At 54.6% G+C, this 13,611-nt stretch overlaps 2 protein-coding genes across 4 annotated transcripts; both read right to left on the bottom strand.

Annotated features, from left to right (window-relative positions):
* Positions 1-1,241: 1,241 nt before the first annotated feature.
* On the bottom strand, positions 1,242-3,382 carry LBX2 (ladybird homeobox 2). The gene is made up of 2 exons (XM_002757591.6): positions 3,056-3,382; positions 1,242-2,026 (listed from the first exon to the last, which is right to left on the bottom strand). Exons 1-2 carry the CDS (start codon positions 3,258-3,260, stop codon positions 1,635-1,637), a joined length of 597 nt encoding a protein of 198 aa, XP_002757637.1. The 5' UTR covers positions 3,261-3,382; the 3' UTR covers positions 1,242-1,634.
* A 5,385-nt stretch (positions 3,383-8,767) lies between these two features.
* PCGF1 (polycomb group ring finger 1) lies at positions 8,768-11,747 on the bottom strand. Of its 3 annotated transcripts, none has more exons than XM_035272169.3 (10): positions 11,193-11,747; positions 10,958-11,035; positions 10,424-10,529; positions 10,114-10,266; positions 9,872-9,943; positions 9,643-9,748; positions 9,449-9,482; positions 9,264-9,350; positions 9,052-9,132; positions 8,768-8,912 (listed from the first exon to the last, which is right to left on the bottom strand). In XM_035272169.3, exons 1-10 carry the CDS (start codon positions 11,262-11,264, stop codon positions 8,865-8,867), a joined length of 837 nt encoding a protein of 278 aa, XP_035128060.1. In that variant the 5' UTR covers positions 11,265-11,747; the 3' UTR covers positions 8,768-8,864. The 3 variants fall into 3 exon arrangements, with proteins under 3 accessions (XP_035128060.1, XP_035128061.1, XP_002757636.1); XM_035272170.3 differs by having other exon boundaries at positions 11,389-11,747; XM_002757590.6 differs by lacking the exon at positions 11,193-11,747 and having other exon boundaries at positions 10,958-11,080.
* Between the last annotated feature and the right edge of the window lie 1,864 nt (positions 11,748-13,611).

Here is a 13,611-nt window from a genome sequence, read left to right as displayed (position 1 = left end):
CCCTCTGTCTCTAAATCCTTTGCTTCTTTCCTTTAGGCTCAGTCACCTTTATAGAGACCGAAAGCATGGGCTCCTGAATCAGACAAGCAAACAGCTCATTCCCTGTGCCACCACTTACAAACTGATCTGGCCAAGTTTCCTCAGGGTTCTGTGATTCGGTCTCATCCTTAAAATGGAAAGAAAAGCCTGTCCCGTTGGGTTATTTTAAGGATTAATACCTGCGAAGCACTTGGAGCTGCTTAATAAGTGGTAGTTACTGTCTAAAAATGCCAGGTTTCCTTCTGCCTTCCAGCCTTGTTCACTCTCCATGGAATATCCTCCCCTGGGCCCTCCACCTACAACTAAGGCCCTAGCTGACCCCCCTTGAACCCATGGAGCTTCCTTGAAAGTGGTGTTGTCACACAGGCAGAGGCAAGAAAACGTCTGAAGAGAGCTGTAGGACTCATAGGAGAGAAGGGAAGCAGGAAAGACTCCTGAGCTTGGTCTGAAGATTGGCTGGGACCACTGGGGATGGGGAAGGTCTGCAACTACTGAGTGTTCCCTCTCTTCCCCACACTGCAAGAGGGTGATTATCACCAGTGGAATAAATGAATGTCAAATGTCCACTGGCTGAGTTAGGCTAGAATCCCCACCAGGCAAGGCCACTACTCCAAGCTTCGCCCCAGTGGGCCAGGCCTTTCCACCTTCTGACTGTGGCCACCATCCAAGTGGGAACATTTCCAGCCCAGGGGCCTGGCAGAGGTCTTCCAGGTAGGGGTGTGGCCTCTCTGGGCACCCATCTCTTTGCCTGTGTCTCAGCGGAGGGTTCTTTTGGTAGGATGGGGATAAGGTCAGGAACCCCTTAACAAATGACCTATGGGTGGGGAAATTCATCAGTTAGTGGCCAACCTAGAGATTAGAATCAAGGTCTCCCAGGTGGAGGCTGGTCAGAGCACTGGTGGAGTTCTGTGACCAAAGGCATTAAGTAGGTGGGCCAAGGCCCAACAGTCTTCACTCAGGCCTGGTGACTTCCCCTTGGTAGGTTGGTAAGCATCAGCCCTGAAGGCAGGCTGGATGCTGGGTCCAAAACCTGACCTCAGGGTTCTTTGTTAATTTACCTACCTTAAAGGGTTGCTACAAGGGCTAAAGGAAACATTGCTTCGAAAGCCCTGGTACAGTGCCAAGTGCGAATCTCCACACCATTTAGCAGATTTTACTGTTCCTGGCGGGGATAGAGGCATGGTGCAGGCGTCCGGATAGATGGCAGTAGTCTCAACTTTATTCTCAGATACTGGGAAAGGTATCCTGGACAACATAGTGGGACCTCCTCTCTAAATTTTCTTTTTTTAAATTAGCCTGGCGTGATGCTACACGCCTGTAATTCTAGCTACATGGGAGGTTGAGGCAGGAAAATTGCTTGAGCCCAGGACGTTGAGGCTGCAGTGAGCGGTGATGACCCCACAGCACTCCAGCCTGGGGGACAGAGCGAGGTCTGGTCTCAAACAGACTTCCAAAAACCCGAGAAAGGTGAGTGTCTAGACTGGGTGGGAAGAGGCCCAAGTAGACCTTCCTCCACCCTGGAACTCGGACAAGAGGCAGAGCTCGAGGTGAGGAGTATAGGGCCCCAGAACCCAGGGTTGCCGGCGGCTCTGTCTTCAGTCGTCCACCTGTATCTCCTCGTCTGACGTTTGGAGCCCGGTGTCAGGGCCGGCAGAACCCGAGCGGAGGCCGGGGTCTGGAGTGCCGTCGGGCAGTGCTAAGCTGCACAGGACTTGGGGAGCCAACGTGCGTAGCGAGGCGACGTCGGCGCGCATCTCCTCCACGTCACGCTTGAGTTTGGCTCGCCGGTTCTGAAACCAAGTGACCACCTGTGCGTTGGCCAGGCCGAGTCGCGTAGCTAGCCCGTCTCGCTCGGCCGGTGCCAGGTACTTCTGGAAGACGAAGCGCCTCTCCAGCTCCAGCACCTGTTGAGCGGTGAACGCCGTGCGTGACTTGCGCCGTTTGCGGCCGGCCCGGCCAGGGCCCAACGCGTTCGGGGCTGCCCTGCCTGCGGGGATAGGGAGGGGGTCAGTTTCCAGCCTGCGGGAATCTGGCTGCGGCCTGGAAAGAAAAGCTGGGGGTGGGATCGGGCCGGTGGTAGTGGGGGAAGTAGGTGGAGAGCCAGGAAGGCAGACGGGAACCAGAATTGTCCCCTGTCTAGAGTCAGGCCCAGGTGGGGAAAGGGGGTGCAAAGCGGTCTGGGCCCAGGGGTGCGAGAGGCAGCAGACTGCGGGCGTGTTGCTGGGCCAAGGGAGTGGAGGAAGGGAGGGACAGTCCAGAGGAGACCCAGTGCAGGGTCAAGTTTTCTGGGGTCGAGACTTTGAGACCTTTAGCATCCTCAGGCTGAGCAGATTGAAGGTGACACCAGAGGCGAGTAAGAGTCCGGGTAGCCGGCCCAGCATGGGGATGGTAACAAGATCATGCTGGGTCGGCTAGATCATGCCCTTCCGTGAATCGGATCGGACAATCGGCTTACACTTCCTTAGTGACGCCAGAGCCCTCTCCTTTGAGCCCAAAAGGGAGAGAATGAGATACAGAGAGCGAGGAAAGGCAGAGTGCGGAGTTCAGTGCCCAATGCCGCGCCAAGGATTTTCTGCTCCTTGGCTTCCCTCAAGAAGAGAGTGGCCTGGAGCAGAGCTTGGTCACCCGAGAGACCGGACCCTAGCTTTCAAGCGCTTTCTGTGCCACCCTTGCAGGCTAAGTCGTTTACCGCCAGCAGCTCAAGTCTTTTGTCTCTTTCCTGGCTTTCTCTATCGCGATTGCCCCACCTACAGGGAACAGAGCAACAGGTCGCTCAGTTGGCTACAGTCTGCCTTTTACCCGTGGCACTGGCGGCCTTCCGGAGCCGCCATGGAGCCTGAGGACTAACGGAGAAGAAGTGAGAAATTGCAGGTGCGAGTCCTGGCACGTGGGCCGAGGACAGGGAGCGGATTAGGGTGGCTGGACTGGGCTAGGACGAAGGTTTGAGACTGGGAACCAGAAGGAGAGAGGTGGGGAAAAGGCCAAGTCAGAGTCCGCGACTTTGTTGGCTCTATACCTTCAGAGGGCTGCGGAGCGCGCACGTCAAATCCGCGGAAAGTTTTACTTGTTAACTCCTCCAGCGCGCACAGCGGCGACCTTGGACCTGGACCTGACTCTGGAAGCTGCGGCATAGAGGGTGCTCGGGGGACCATGCGCGGGGCTAGGATGTCTGCGATGCTGAAGAGTGTCCGGGGTGTTCGGGGCTCGGGTCCAGAATTCATGTCTGGCCGGGCTGGGGCGGTCCGGCTGCCAGCTGCGCTCGGCTTGGCAGCCGCCTGGTCCCCAACACTCGGCTCCCGATTCGGGCCCCCAGCCTCGGACCCGCCCTCGGCGCTGGGCCCGAATCCAGTGTGCCCCTCCTCCTGAGCCCCCACCTCTCCACCCCGGGCCGCGGTGGGTCTGGAGCTCCTAGATGTCCAGGGAGGGTACTTCTCCGGGCTGAGGCAGGAGCGGAGAGCAGAAGCCGACCAAATTACCCATCAGACCAGGGCCGAGGGGCTGCTCTGGGCTGCGGGGCGCTGCACGGTGCACAGTCAGGCCGGGCCGTACCTCCACAAGCTGTATGCCGCCGACCTTCCGCCTAGCCGCCGCTCTGGCTCATAAAGTCGTAGACGATAAAATTGCTATCCCCAGCGGCTAGGGATTTGCAAAGTTCTAAAGAAGGATATCAGGGCCGACTGTGCAGGGATCTCTGATCCCAGCTGGGACTTCAGTTTCCTAACCTGGCCCTCTCTTCCCCACTCCACCCCTGAGAAACGTTGTTTAAAAGGTCCTGGCGGCTGGAAGTGATTAGTGCTGCGTGGGTCGGTGGTGCAACACTTGAGAGTTGCGCTTGAGAGGACCCAGCCTGGCAGAGCGACTGCAACCGGGAATAGTGAGGATGCCAGGAGGAAGCAAGTACAGGTGAATGGGCCCGAGGCTGCCCCACCTGACGAAGTTAGAACACAAAGAGAAGCTGCCGGGAGACCCGGGCGGTAGAAGAGAAGACCGAGGGAACTCTGAGCTGGTGCAAATGCCCAGGAGGGGTCTTTGTCTGTGAGGCCTGGCAAAACCAGTCAATTTTGTCTGTCTTTTCCTTCATTTTATTAAGCTCCCATAGTTCAGGTATGTATGGTTTCCCTAGCCTGCAGAGGCTCAGAAACTTTCACTCCCCATAGAAGAGAGAGTTGAAGGGCAGATTTCACAGACACAACTGGATCATGAGACAGGCATTCCTTACAATCCAGATGCTAATTGTGAGGCCTGGATTAAATACTCATTCCTGTTTAATCTGGGTCCTGTTTATCTCCCTTTTCTCCCACACCTATTCTGGTCCTGGACTCATATTTGGGTAAGCACCCACAGCCCTCCTGTGTAGGAAAGGCAGCTCAGGAACAGCGGGGCTTCGGCAGTGGATGCCCAGCAAGATACCGGTTTTGTTCCTACATTCCACCCCAGACAGCTGGAGAATTCACAGCCCAGAGTCAGGGAAGCCCTGCCACTCCTGAGGAGCTTGCTGCTTTGCTGCCCAGGGAAGTCAGAAACTGATACGCTTCTAGTTTTTAAAAACAGTGCCACGAAGAAGCAGGCCAGTCCTCCTGGACTGTCCATTATGCCACTTGCCTTGTAGACCACTGTATCTCCCACCATTTGTGCAGTGTCCACCTGTCTATTCCCTGGGGCAACTGCAGCATGTAGTTTGGGTTCCCTAAGCAGGGCTTGGGAGATCCAAGGCTACTGAGCCAAAGACTCCCAGACAAAGATGGAAAGGCATCTTGATAGGGTCTTCTGGGTAAAGGCCTTACTCCAAAGACCCCCCTCCACCATCCATAACATTCACATAATGCCCTCCTGGAAAACTGAGCAACACACTTAAAGCCTGATGGGCAATTGCTAGATCAAAGAGCAGAGCCAGGCGGCTGCAGTAGAAAGCTGAGCTGCCTCAGGACCTTGTTAAATGGTTATTAATGGTAAGGGGCAGGGGAGGGCCTGGAGAGATCTCTGGGCTATGGGCCTCAGCCCTGGAAACCATCCTAGTGGTTTCACTTAATGTGCAATAAAGCAGCTCCCTGGAGGCAGCAGGAACTGCCGCACTGCATCCCAGGCATGTCACCAAGCAGACACTGCAAGCTTCACTCATTCATCCTCTATGTGGCTTTTGTCTGTCTCTACCTCTGCTCTCAATTACTTGTGTGTGTCTATGAGGAGTGTGGGGCTCTCCTGATGGGCCTTTGCCACCCCTTCCATCTCTCCCACCTAGTTCTCCCCTCTGTAGCTGGGCTCAGTTACTGGGATTGGACAGCCCCCAAACATGAGTTTGGGAGGAGATGGAAATGGAGACTAGCAAAAGGAGGAGGAGGCCCAGGAGATGAGAGGCCCCACTAAGGTCGTCATAGCGGCCAGGGACTAGTCCAGGGGATTGAGGGGCCACAGAAGGGGAATTTTCCCAGTGAAGTATCTGGAATTTGAGCTGGGGCGAAACCGGATCCACAGAGGAGGGTAGGAGGAGGGTGAGTGATTAATGAGGAAGATTAAGAGATTAAACCTCTGTCTGGGTTGGGGAGGGGACACTCAACTGTCTCATAGGCTACCCCCAACACCAGCATGGAAGCTCCCGGGTGCTTCTTCCCACCCACTGGTGGAACCCTCTCAGTTCACGATCCTTCCCAAGTGATGCATGGAGGCCTTCACCACTGCCCTTGACAGGCCGACCGGTTTTCCTTCCCTGTCATTCTCAGGCAATCTCTTGTGTTTCCCACCTTCTCAGATTCCTTTTATGGTCCCTTCAGAAAATTCGGGAGTCCTGCACTCCCTCCCCTTGTAGAGATCCCCACATTCCAAATTCGCTGTCTTTGGAGGGCACCCCATTCTCACTTAAGAAGGCTTCCTCATACTTCCCCTTCAGATTTCTCATTCTCACCCCCAGCCCTACCCCCACTTTATCTTGCATCCACCACACCGCATCGGCGAGTTCCTCCACCCCAGGCCGCCCCCGCTCGACCCCCGTTCCCCACTAGTGGCAAGGAGGCCAGCTCAATAAACGACCTTTAGTCTCGGATTGCCCGCCCCGGCCATTCCACTGAATTCTGTGAATGTGTAGGAGGGTCGGAGGACCCTCAGAATAACCCCCTTGGGGCGGTGGACGAGGACAATCTCAGCGAAGAGTTGGTCCCCCTCCTCCCCACCCTCAGGAGAGGTCCGTGAACCAGAGTGAGAGGGGGAAGTGGGAGTTCAGGGAGGAAAGTCCAGGCGGAGGGGCGTGAGGCGGGGCGTCAGTCCGTCAGGCACAGTTCTGGGATTGTTTTCTTTTTCAGAAAGTGCTATTGCGGAGTGAACCGATCCAGACACTTATATTTTAGCTTCGTGACTTTGGGGGCGGCAGGCCTGTCAGTTGTTTTCGGCCCTGGACGCTGTTTTGCTAAGATCTCTGCGCGCCCAACGCCACCCACCCCGGGCGTGCGGGCGCGGAAGCAGCCAGCGGTGGGAAACTCCTACGCTCTCCCCCACGCTCTTCTCCTTCTACTCCCCAAGACTCAGGGAAGTCCTTTTCCCCACCAAGCCCCGGGAAAGACGGGCCGGGCTGAAAGAGGGACCCGTCCTCCTCTGTACCAAAGGCAGGAGGAAATCCTGGGGCCGTCGCCTTTGGGTGTGAGTCCCGGAAATGGCGGGGGTGAGGAAGGTGGGCAGGAGCAAGGTTTGGTCCCCGGGGAAGAACGGACGCCTTCTCCCGGAAGTGCAGCACAGCCGAGCGTGCCCGGGAGGGCAGACGGCACCCTGGGGTGGTCCTGCCGCCGCCTCTGCTAGGACTCCGGAGCGCCGCGCGGCTTCCGGGCGCATTCTCAGTCGCGGGAAGCCAGAGAGAACCCTGGGCGCGATTCTCCCTCCCTGGCACAGATGGAGACCCGAGTGACCCCAGCGTCCGGGTGGGCGTGGGGAATGGACCCACAGGCCCGGGACTCGCGGCGTGGAGCCCGCAGCTGGCCAGCTTCAGCCACCTCGGGAGACGCAGCGCAGCTGCCGCTGCTGACAGACAACACCAAGACTCGGCTGGGCCCCACCCCAGATCCCGCCTGAGCGACTTCGGCGATGCTGGGCCTCAAGGCGTGTGTCACCAACGGCCTCGTCCCTTGACTTGGTCCTCACGGTCTCCGGCATCGGGCCCATTATTCTTCAGACCCCGCCTTTTCGAAGCAGAGCTGCCGCCCAGCCCCAGTGGCAGCGCCTTCCGAGGAGATCTAGTCCGACTGTCCAACTCCCGCAGCTGCTCGACTTCAGCAAAGCCCCCTGGAGCATTTCTACTTTCCCCCGAGCCCAAGCCACTTCCCTGTCACTCCTAGGAAACTCGTTTTTGCCCAAAAACTCCTGGAGAAAAGCCCAGGGCGCCACGTACTCGCTCGGACCGCGAAGCCCAGAAAGCTTCAATTCGGAGGAAAGGGAGTGGGGAACACTAGGCTGGGGTGTTCCAGAGGAGGTTGGGGAGGGAGTTAGTGGGGGAGAGGCATTCCAGGCTGGAGGCTTGGAAACGTTTGGAAGCTTTGCTCATCTTGGAGACCATGTGAGGAAAGACTCCTACTCAGGCCATCCGCGGTGTCCCTACCCGGGTCCCCGTCAGTGCCCCACGCACTCTAGCTCTTCCTCAGCGTCTGTAGCCTCTTCATTCGCCTGGAGAGGCGGAAGTCTCTGGGAAACCGAGTCTGACTGTGGCACCCCAGAGCGTCCAATGCGAGCTCAGGTTCCCCCCACCTCGGCCCCCCAAGTCTGGAGTTTTCTTACCCAGCTGAGGCCGCCTTCGCTGTACTCACTCCCTGGCTGCCACCCCATCCTCTGCCACCCGGTGATTAGCGCCTTCAGCCCTCACCAGCTTCACATAACCAACCCCTAGAGGTCGTGGAGTCAGACAGGCCAGGGTGGGACATAGGTTTTTAACTCAGATTCTGTCTACACACATGCTATGCCTCCATACGGTTTGTCCCAGAGTTGGCAGATGGCCAGCTACGTTCAGGAACTCTTTGCTTTGGTCTCTGTCTGTTCCTTTCCTAGTTGGGCAAGTTTCTAGCTACCCCAATGAGAGAACCTTAGAACAAGGACGCTGGCATGGCATACAGACAAGGAATGTTAGCTGATTAATTAATGGAGTTGGTGCTTTGCAGCTTCCCTCTTAATTCCTTGAAGTTGCCCTTGCTCTCCTCCTCAGCTACCCATTCCCCACCCTGGCTTCTAGTCTCAGTCACCAAGTACTTGCTGAATCCTGTAGGGAGGGCCAGGCCTCCATTTCTGACAATCCCTGTGGCCATACCCCACTTGTGTTTTAGACTTCTCCCTCTTTTTTGTCTCTATCCCCCCCCCATTATAGTTTTATAATGCCAAGTTATAAAACTATAGTGCAATTCTTTGGATTTTTCTTTAAAATATTGCACTTCTTCAATCCTATAGCAGCCACTGTCCAACTCTAGCCTTCTTCTCACCACTGTTGAATTAGGACACCTCCTCACAGGCCCACACAGTATGCTGCAGCATACAAGGACAGCTGAGAGCTCCCCTCCAGGAAACCTTCCCATCACCAAAAAGAGTGGTGTGGGTGGCCTGGTTTCACACATATAGGGATCCTCTACCCTGCTCCTTTGGCAAGACATTGAGGGCCCATGGCCATATGATAAGCCGTTCTTCACTACGAAACTCAGAGGATTTTTGAGGAAGGCATGACACATCATGAGTGTGAGGGAGGAAGAATAAGGAAGAAGAAAGATCCTTTTTAAAAGTTTTTATTTCAAAAAATAAAGCTGCAGTTCATTTCACATAAATATCTGGGGAGGGAAGGGGAGTAGGATGGGGTAAGGGCTTAGCCCCTACCTCCTCTTCTCTTTCACACTGTATTGTAAAACCAAAGGGGAAGGCTAAGGAGAGAATGAGGAAGTAGTAGTCAGTGGGGAGTGTTCTTATATTATCCAAAGGGCCCCTCAGTCCACCTCCCCTGGGGACTGCGGGTTGGTTGGGGGTAATCTGAAGCGGGGTGGGGAGGGTGGCATGGCTCACCTTGCCGAACCAGCGGGAGAGCCATATCTGCTTCATTGTCATGTGATCAGGGAGAACTTCATTGTCAAAAAGGAGCTGCACCTAGGATGGAGATGGGGGCATAATTTTGGAAACTTTCTGGCAGGTCAAAAACTACCCTGGTCCACCCTAGACTCTGTCCCTCCTTTCTTAGCCTCTTTTTCCCCCAAAAAGCTTACTGTGGGACTACTCACATGCTGAGGGTTTAGCATCAAGCGGTGACACAGGACCCTCCGGAGATGGCGTACCTCAGCTCTAACAGAACATCGGACATACTTGTTCTAGGAGCAGGGAGGGGAGGGAAGAGGGCAAGATGTGTGAGGGAGAGGCTGTAGGAGGTGAGTCTCCTTAGAGAGGCCCTCCCCTCAGCCCTTCTCACCTGCAGGATGCTTTTATTCTTGTCTTTGCCAGAACTGGGGGGAAACAGACACAGGTTAGGGAACTCTATCTTTCCTCCTCTCCCCCTCCCAGAGCCATGATAGGATTCCTCACGGCTTAGCCTCTCCCCCAGACCCTCCCTGGCTCTGGGCCATTGGCACTGTCACCTCCTGCAACCCCTGATCTGCTCCTCACCTCAGTCGCTCCAGGCACAGGCTCAGCTGCTCATCATAGCGATAGTAGTGGGCTTTAGAGTGGTCGAAGCTGCTGAAGGGGAGGCCAAGGTTGCTCAGTGCTGGCTCTGAGAAAGAGAGGGTACTGAGGTGGCTGGTGGCACATATTCCATACCCCTCTTTTCACAGAGAGCAAAACTGGGCAAGAAGAATAGTCTGGGGGCTTTGCCCTCCCATGGCCAAGGACATACCTTCCCCACTGGGCTGGGTGACCCGGTCCAAACCTCGAGACTGGTAGAATTCCCGAATCCGTTTCTCTTCACCTAAAAGAAGGTGAAGTATGAGAATAAAGTATTAGCCCTCCCTCACTCTTTGTCCTTCCCTCATCTTTGGCCTTCTGCCTACATGATTCCCACCAAAGGCCCTGTCACCTCAAGCTGCCACTCAGCAATTAGTCCTCAAGAGGCCCCTCAAAGTCAGGTTGGTCACTCACTGTCTTGCAAACCAGGCACCAGCTTGTACACGATGTCTTGCATGACCCGGTCCAGTTTGAGGTTGAGCAGTGGCTGTGTCTCATGGATCTTGATGTTGCACATGGGGCAGTACTTGCTAGTTTGAAGGTACTTCACAATACAACTCTTGCAGACTGCAGGAAGAGAAAAGCAGATTCTCATGCCCTCTGGAAACTGGATTCACGGGCTGGGTGGGGTGCCTGGATGCGTGGGGCAGGCCGCACAGAAGCTGGCAGTCAGGCTGGTGAAGACTAGGGACTGGAAGAACTAGGCAGTCTCCAAGGCACTCACAAGTATGAAGACACTCTGTAATAGTGGTGGCATCCACGAAGTAGCCGGCACATAGGCAGCAAACGATGTGTTCATTCAAGTCTTTGATCTTCACTCGAACCTCCTCCTGAAGATACACCCTCCGTCACCAATCATCCACCCTTAATCCCCAACCCGTGCGCCTTCCCACCCTGGGGGTCTCCTTCTTCATCACACTCCACGGCCAAGCCCCGCACCCTGAGCCCTCAGCCGGGAATTAGCTCCTGGGGGCTGGCACTCCTCCTCCGCCCAGCAGAGGGCTCCGCGCACAGCGGGGGCTTCCCTCACGTGGACGAGCCTGACCCTCCTTTCCCAGGGGAGACTACACGACGTCGGCTACACAATGCGCAGGCGTTCTAACAGGAGTTTGGCAACCCGACTGCAATTACGCAGGCGCATTGGGACCCCTGTCTCTGCGCAGGCGCACTGGGCGCCCGGCCAGCCACCGCCCGTCCTCTAGCCCGCCCCAGTTCGCACCGCTGGCCGACCACAGCAGTAACCCTGCCGCCCTTGCACCTCGTTCCGTAGCGGGTCCATCTTGTACACTGACTGGAGCTGGTTCCGAAGCCTCATCGCGATCGCAATCTGGCCCCCCTGAGGAGACGCCATCTTAAAGGCTGATCCCAGCCTGCCACTTCCGGTGCCGCCTGCGGGGCGGGACTTGTATCCCAGCAACGAGGTCCTAGGTCTTTTCGGATTCGCTCACCCTCTGTAAGGCCCCGCCCACGTCCCTCTCTCCCCGTGTGCTCACCTGAGCCCCACCGGCCCCTCCCCTCCTCAATCCGTAATTAAGGAGTGGGGGGGTAGCATAGGGAAGGGTCATATCTCTTCAGCCTCTTGTAGGAATCATCATCACGGACCCTATGCGACCTCAAGACTAACTTTTGGAGCTTGCGAAAGACTGCCCTCTCCTACCCCCCAAAGGCCCGTCAGTCTGTGCCCGCTACCCGCTCAGGGTCGTCGGTCTTCTGTGACGACGACCCTGCTGAAGCCCCTCCTGGGTCCTCTTCTCGTAATGCCGTCCTGTCGGCGTCCGCGTAGCTGAGCTTCACCCAGATGGCGGGCCTTCTCCCGGCTTCGCGGCGGGAGTTTCTCGGGCTTTGCAGAGTCTCGGAGAGGGTGCGGGGGTACGGGGTGGGAGAGACCCCCAGGGACTTGGTAGTGATCTTATCCCCCCATTCTCCCCCTGCTGCCGGGGATGGGGGGGCAGGCCCTGGTTAATGATGATGATTTAATCATCGGCGCCTGCGGAGGCCTGGGACAGACTAATGCAGAGCAGATGCCGAAGGAGGAGGGGAGGACGACTAGGACACTGCCACACACACACACACACACACACACACACGCACGCGCGCGCGCTTAGGCAGCGAGCGCCTGTAGTAGCATAGGCCCAGCCCGGCACTTAGGGAGGACGTCGAGTGCTCGAGAGCTTACACCGCCGGCCCTGGGTATTTAAAAAAGAATAAAGTTGCTATGAGTTATTAACAGCAAATGCAACTGGAGATTCGAGAAGGGAGAGATTCCAATGGAGACCTCAAAAAGGCTTTCTGGAGAAAGTGGGACTTTGGGCACAATTTAGATTTGGGGAAGGGGTGGAAGTGTGGTGGAACAGAAAAGAAAGGACGTGGAGGGGAATGACCAGAGGACAGGAAAGAGACCAAGATGTAGATTTGAGAGTGGTGATAGAAAAAGCAGGCTGTAAAAGTTGCGATTTTTGGCCTGAGGGCAAGTGGGAGCTAGGGGACTTTTTGAAGGGAGGAGGTTATCCTGTGACAGGGACATTTTTGTTCACTTCTCTTCAGAATGAATATGCAGTAAGAAGTTATGAGATTAGTGATCAATCAGCTATTCTTTACAGCCACTATTTACCTACTTCCCTGGTCCAGGCCAGTATAAATCTATTCTCTGATTGTAGTGGTTTCTTAACTGTTTTCCTTGGGTCTCCCTTCCCCTGTTCTCAACATAACAGCTCAGTGCTATGTTTCTCAGTGCTGGTGATTCTGATAAAACATGGAACACAAAGGACAAAGGACAATTTCTGAGGTGTGGAAATGTTTATTATTTATTTATTTATTTGAGACGGAGTTTCTTCTTGTTGCCCAGGCTGGGGTGCAATGGTGTGATCTTGGCTAACTGCAACCTCTGCCTCCCAGGTTCAAGTGATCCTCCTGCCTCAGCCTCCTGAGTAGCTGGGATTACAGGTACCCACCACTACACTGGGCTAATTTTGTATTTTTAGTAGAGATGGGGTATCTCCATGTTGGTCAGGCTAGTCTGGAACTCCCAACCTTAGGTGATCCACCTACCTTAGCCTCCCAAAGTGCTGGGATTACAGGCATGAGCCACAGTGCCTGGCCATGTTGGTTTCATGGGTATATACATATGTATATTTATATATATCCGTGATGGTTTCATGGGTATATACATATGTCAAAACTTACCGGCCGGGCACGGTGGCTCAAGCCTGTAATCCCAGCACTTTGGGAGGCCGAGGTGGATGGATCACGAGGTCAACAGATCGAGACCATCCTGGTCAACATGGTGAAACCCCATCTTTACTAAAAATACAAAAAAATTAGCTGGGCATGGTGGCGCATGCCTGTAATCCCAGCTACTCAGGAGGCTGAGGCAGGAGAATTGCCTGAACCCAGGAGGCGGAGGTTGCGGTGAGCTGAGATCGCGCCATTGCACCCTAGCTTGGGTAACAAGAGCAAAACTCCGTCTCAAAAAACAAAAACAAAAACACAACTTACCAAACTGTACACTTCAAATATCTGCTGTTTATATGTCTATTATATCTCAAGAAAGCTATTAAAAAGTTGAAAAATTAGGTTGTTTCTTTTTACTTTTTAAAACCAGTTGAGAGCTTCCCTTTTCAATCAGAATAAAAGTCAAAGTCTTACAGTCTTAGATATACCAAGATATCCTTCCACTATCTCCCCAACTTGAAATGCTTAGATATCCAAAATGGCTCCCTCCTTCTTTTAGATCTTTACTCATGAGGCTTCTGTGATCACTCTAGATGAATAACAACTCACCACCCCTTTTACTTCCTTAATTTTTTTTGGTTAGCATTTATTAGCATTCTTAGCATCTATTATTATTTAATATACAGTTCTAATATATTAGAAATATTTTCTAGAAAACATATTTCCTTTTTTTTTTTTTGA

The sequence above is a fragment of the Callithrix jacchus genome, chromosome 14, assembly GCF_049354715.1.
Source record: "Callithrix jacchus isolate 240 chromosome 14, calJac240_pri, whole genome shotgun sequence".
NCBI lineage: Eukaryota > Metazoa > Chordata > Mammalia > Primates > Cebidae > Callithrix > Callithrix jacchus.
This window is presented reverse-complemented; position numbering and strand designations above follow the sequence as displayed.

Bases quoted from the DNA above. Each gene is read 5' to 3' on its own strand.
- LBX2 (XM_002757591.6), bottom strand. From the start codon at position 3,260: ATGAATTCTGGACCCGAGCCCCGAACACCCCGGACACTCTTCAGCATC. The intron at 2,027-3,055 runs GTATAGAGCCAA...CTATCCCCGCAG, and splicing joins CGCTCCGCAGCCCTCTGAAG to GCAGGGCAGCCCCGAACGCG.
- PCGF1 (XM_035272169.3), bottom strand. From the start codon at position 11,264: ATGACCCTTCCCTATGCTACCCCCCCACTCCTTAATTACGGATTGAGG. The intron at 11,036-11,192 runs GTGAGCACACGG...GCGTCTCCTCAG, and splicing joins GAGGGGCCGGTGGGGCTCAG to GGGGGCCAGATTGCGATCGC. The intron at 9,749-9,871 runs GTATGTCCTTGG...TCTCTTTCTCAG, and splicing joins CACCCAGCCCAGTGGGGAAG to AGCCAGCACTGAGCAACCTT.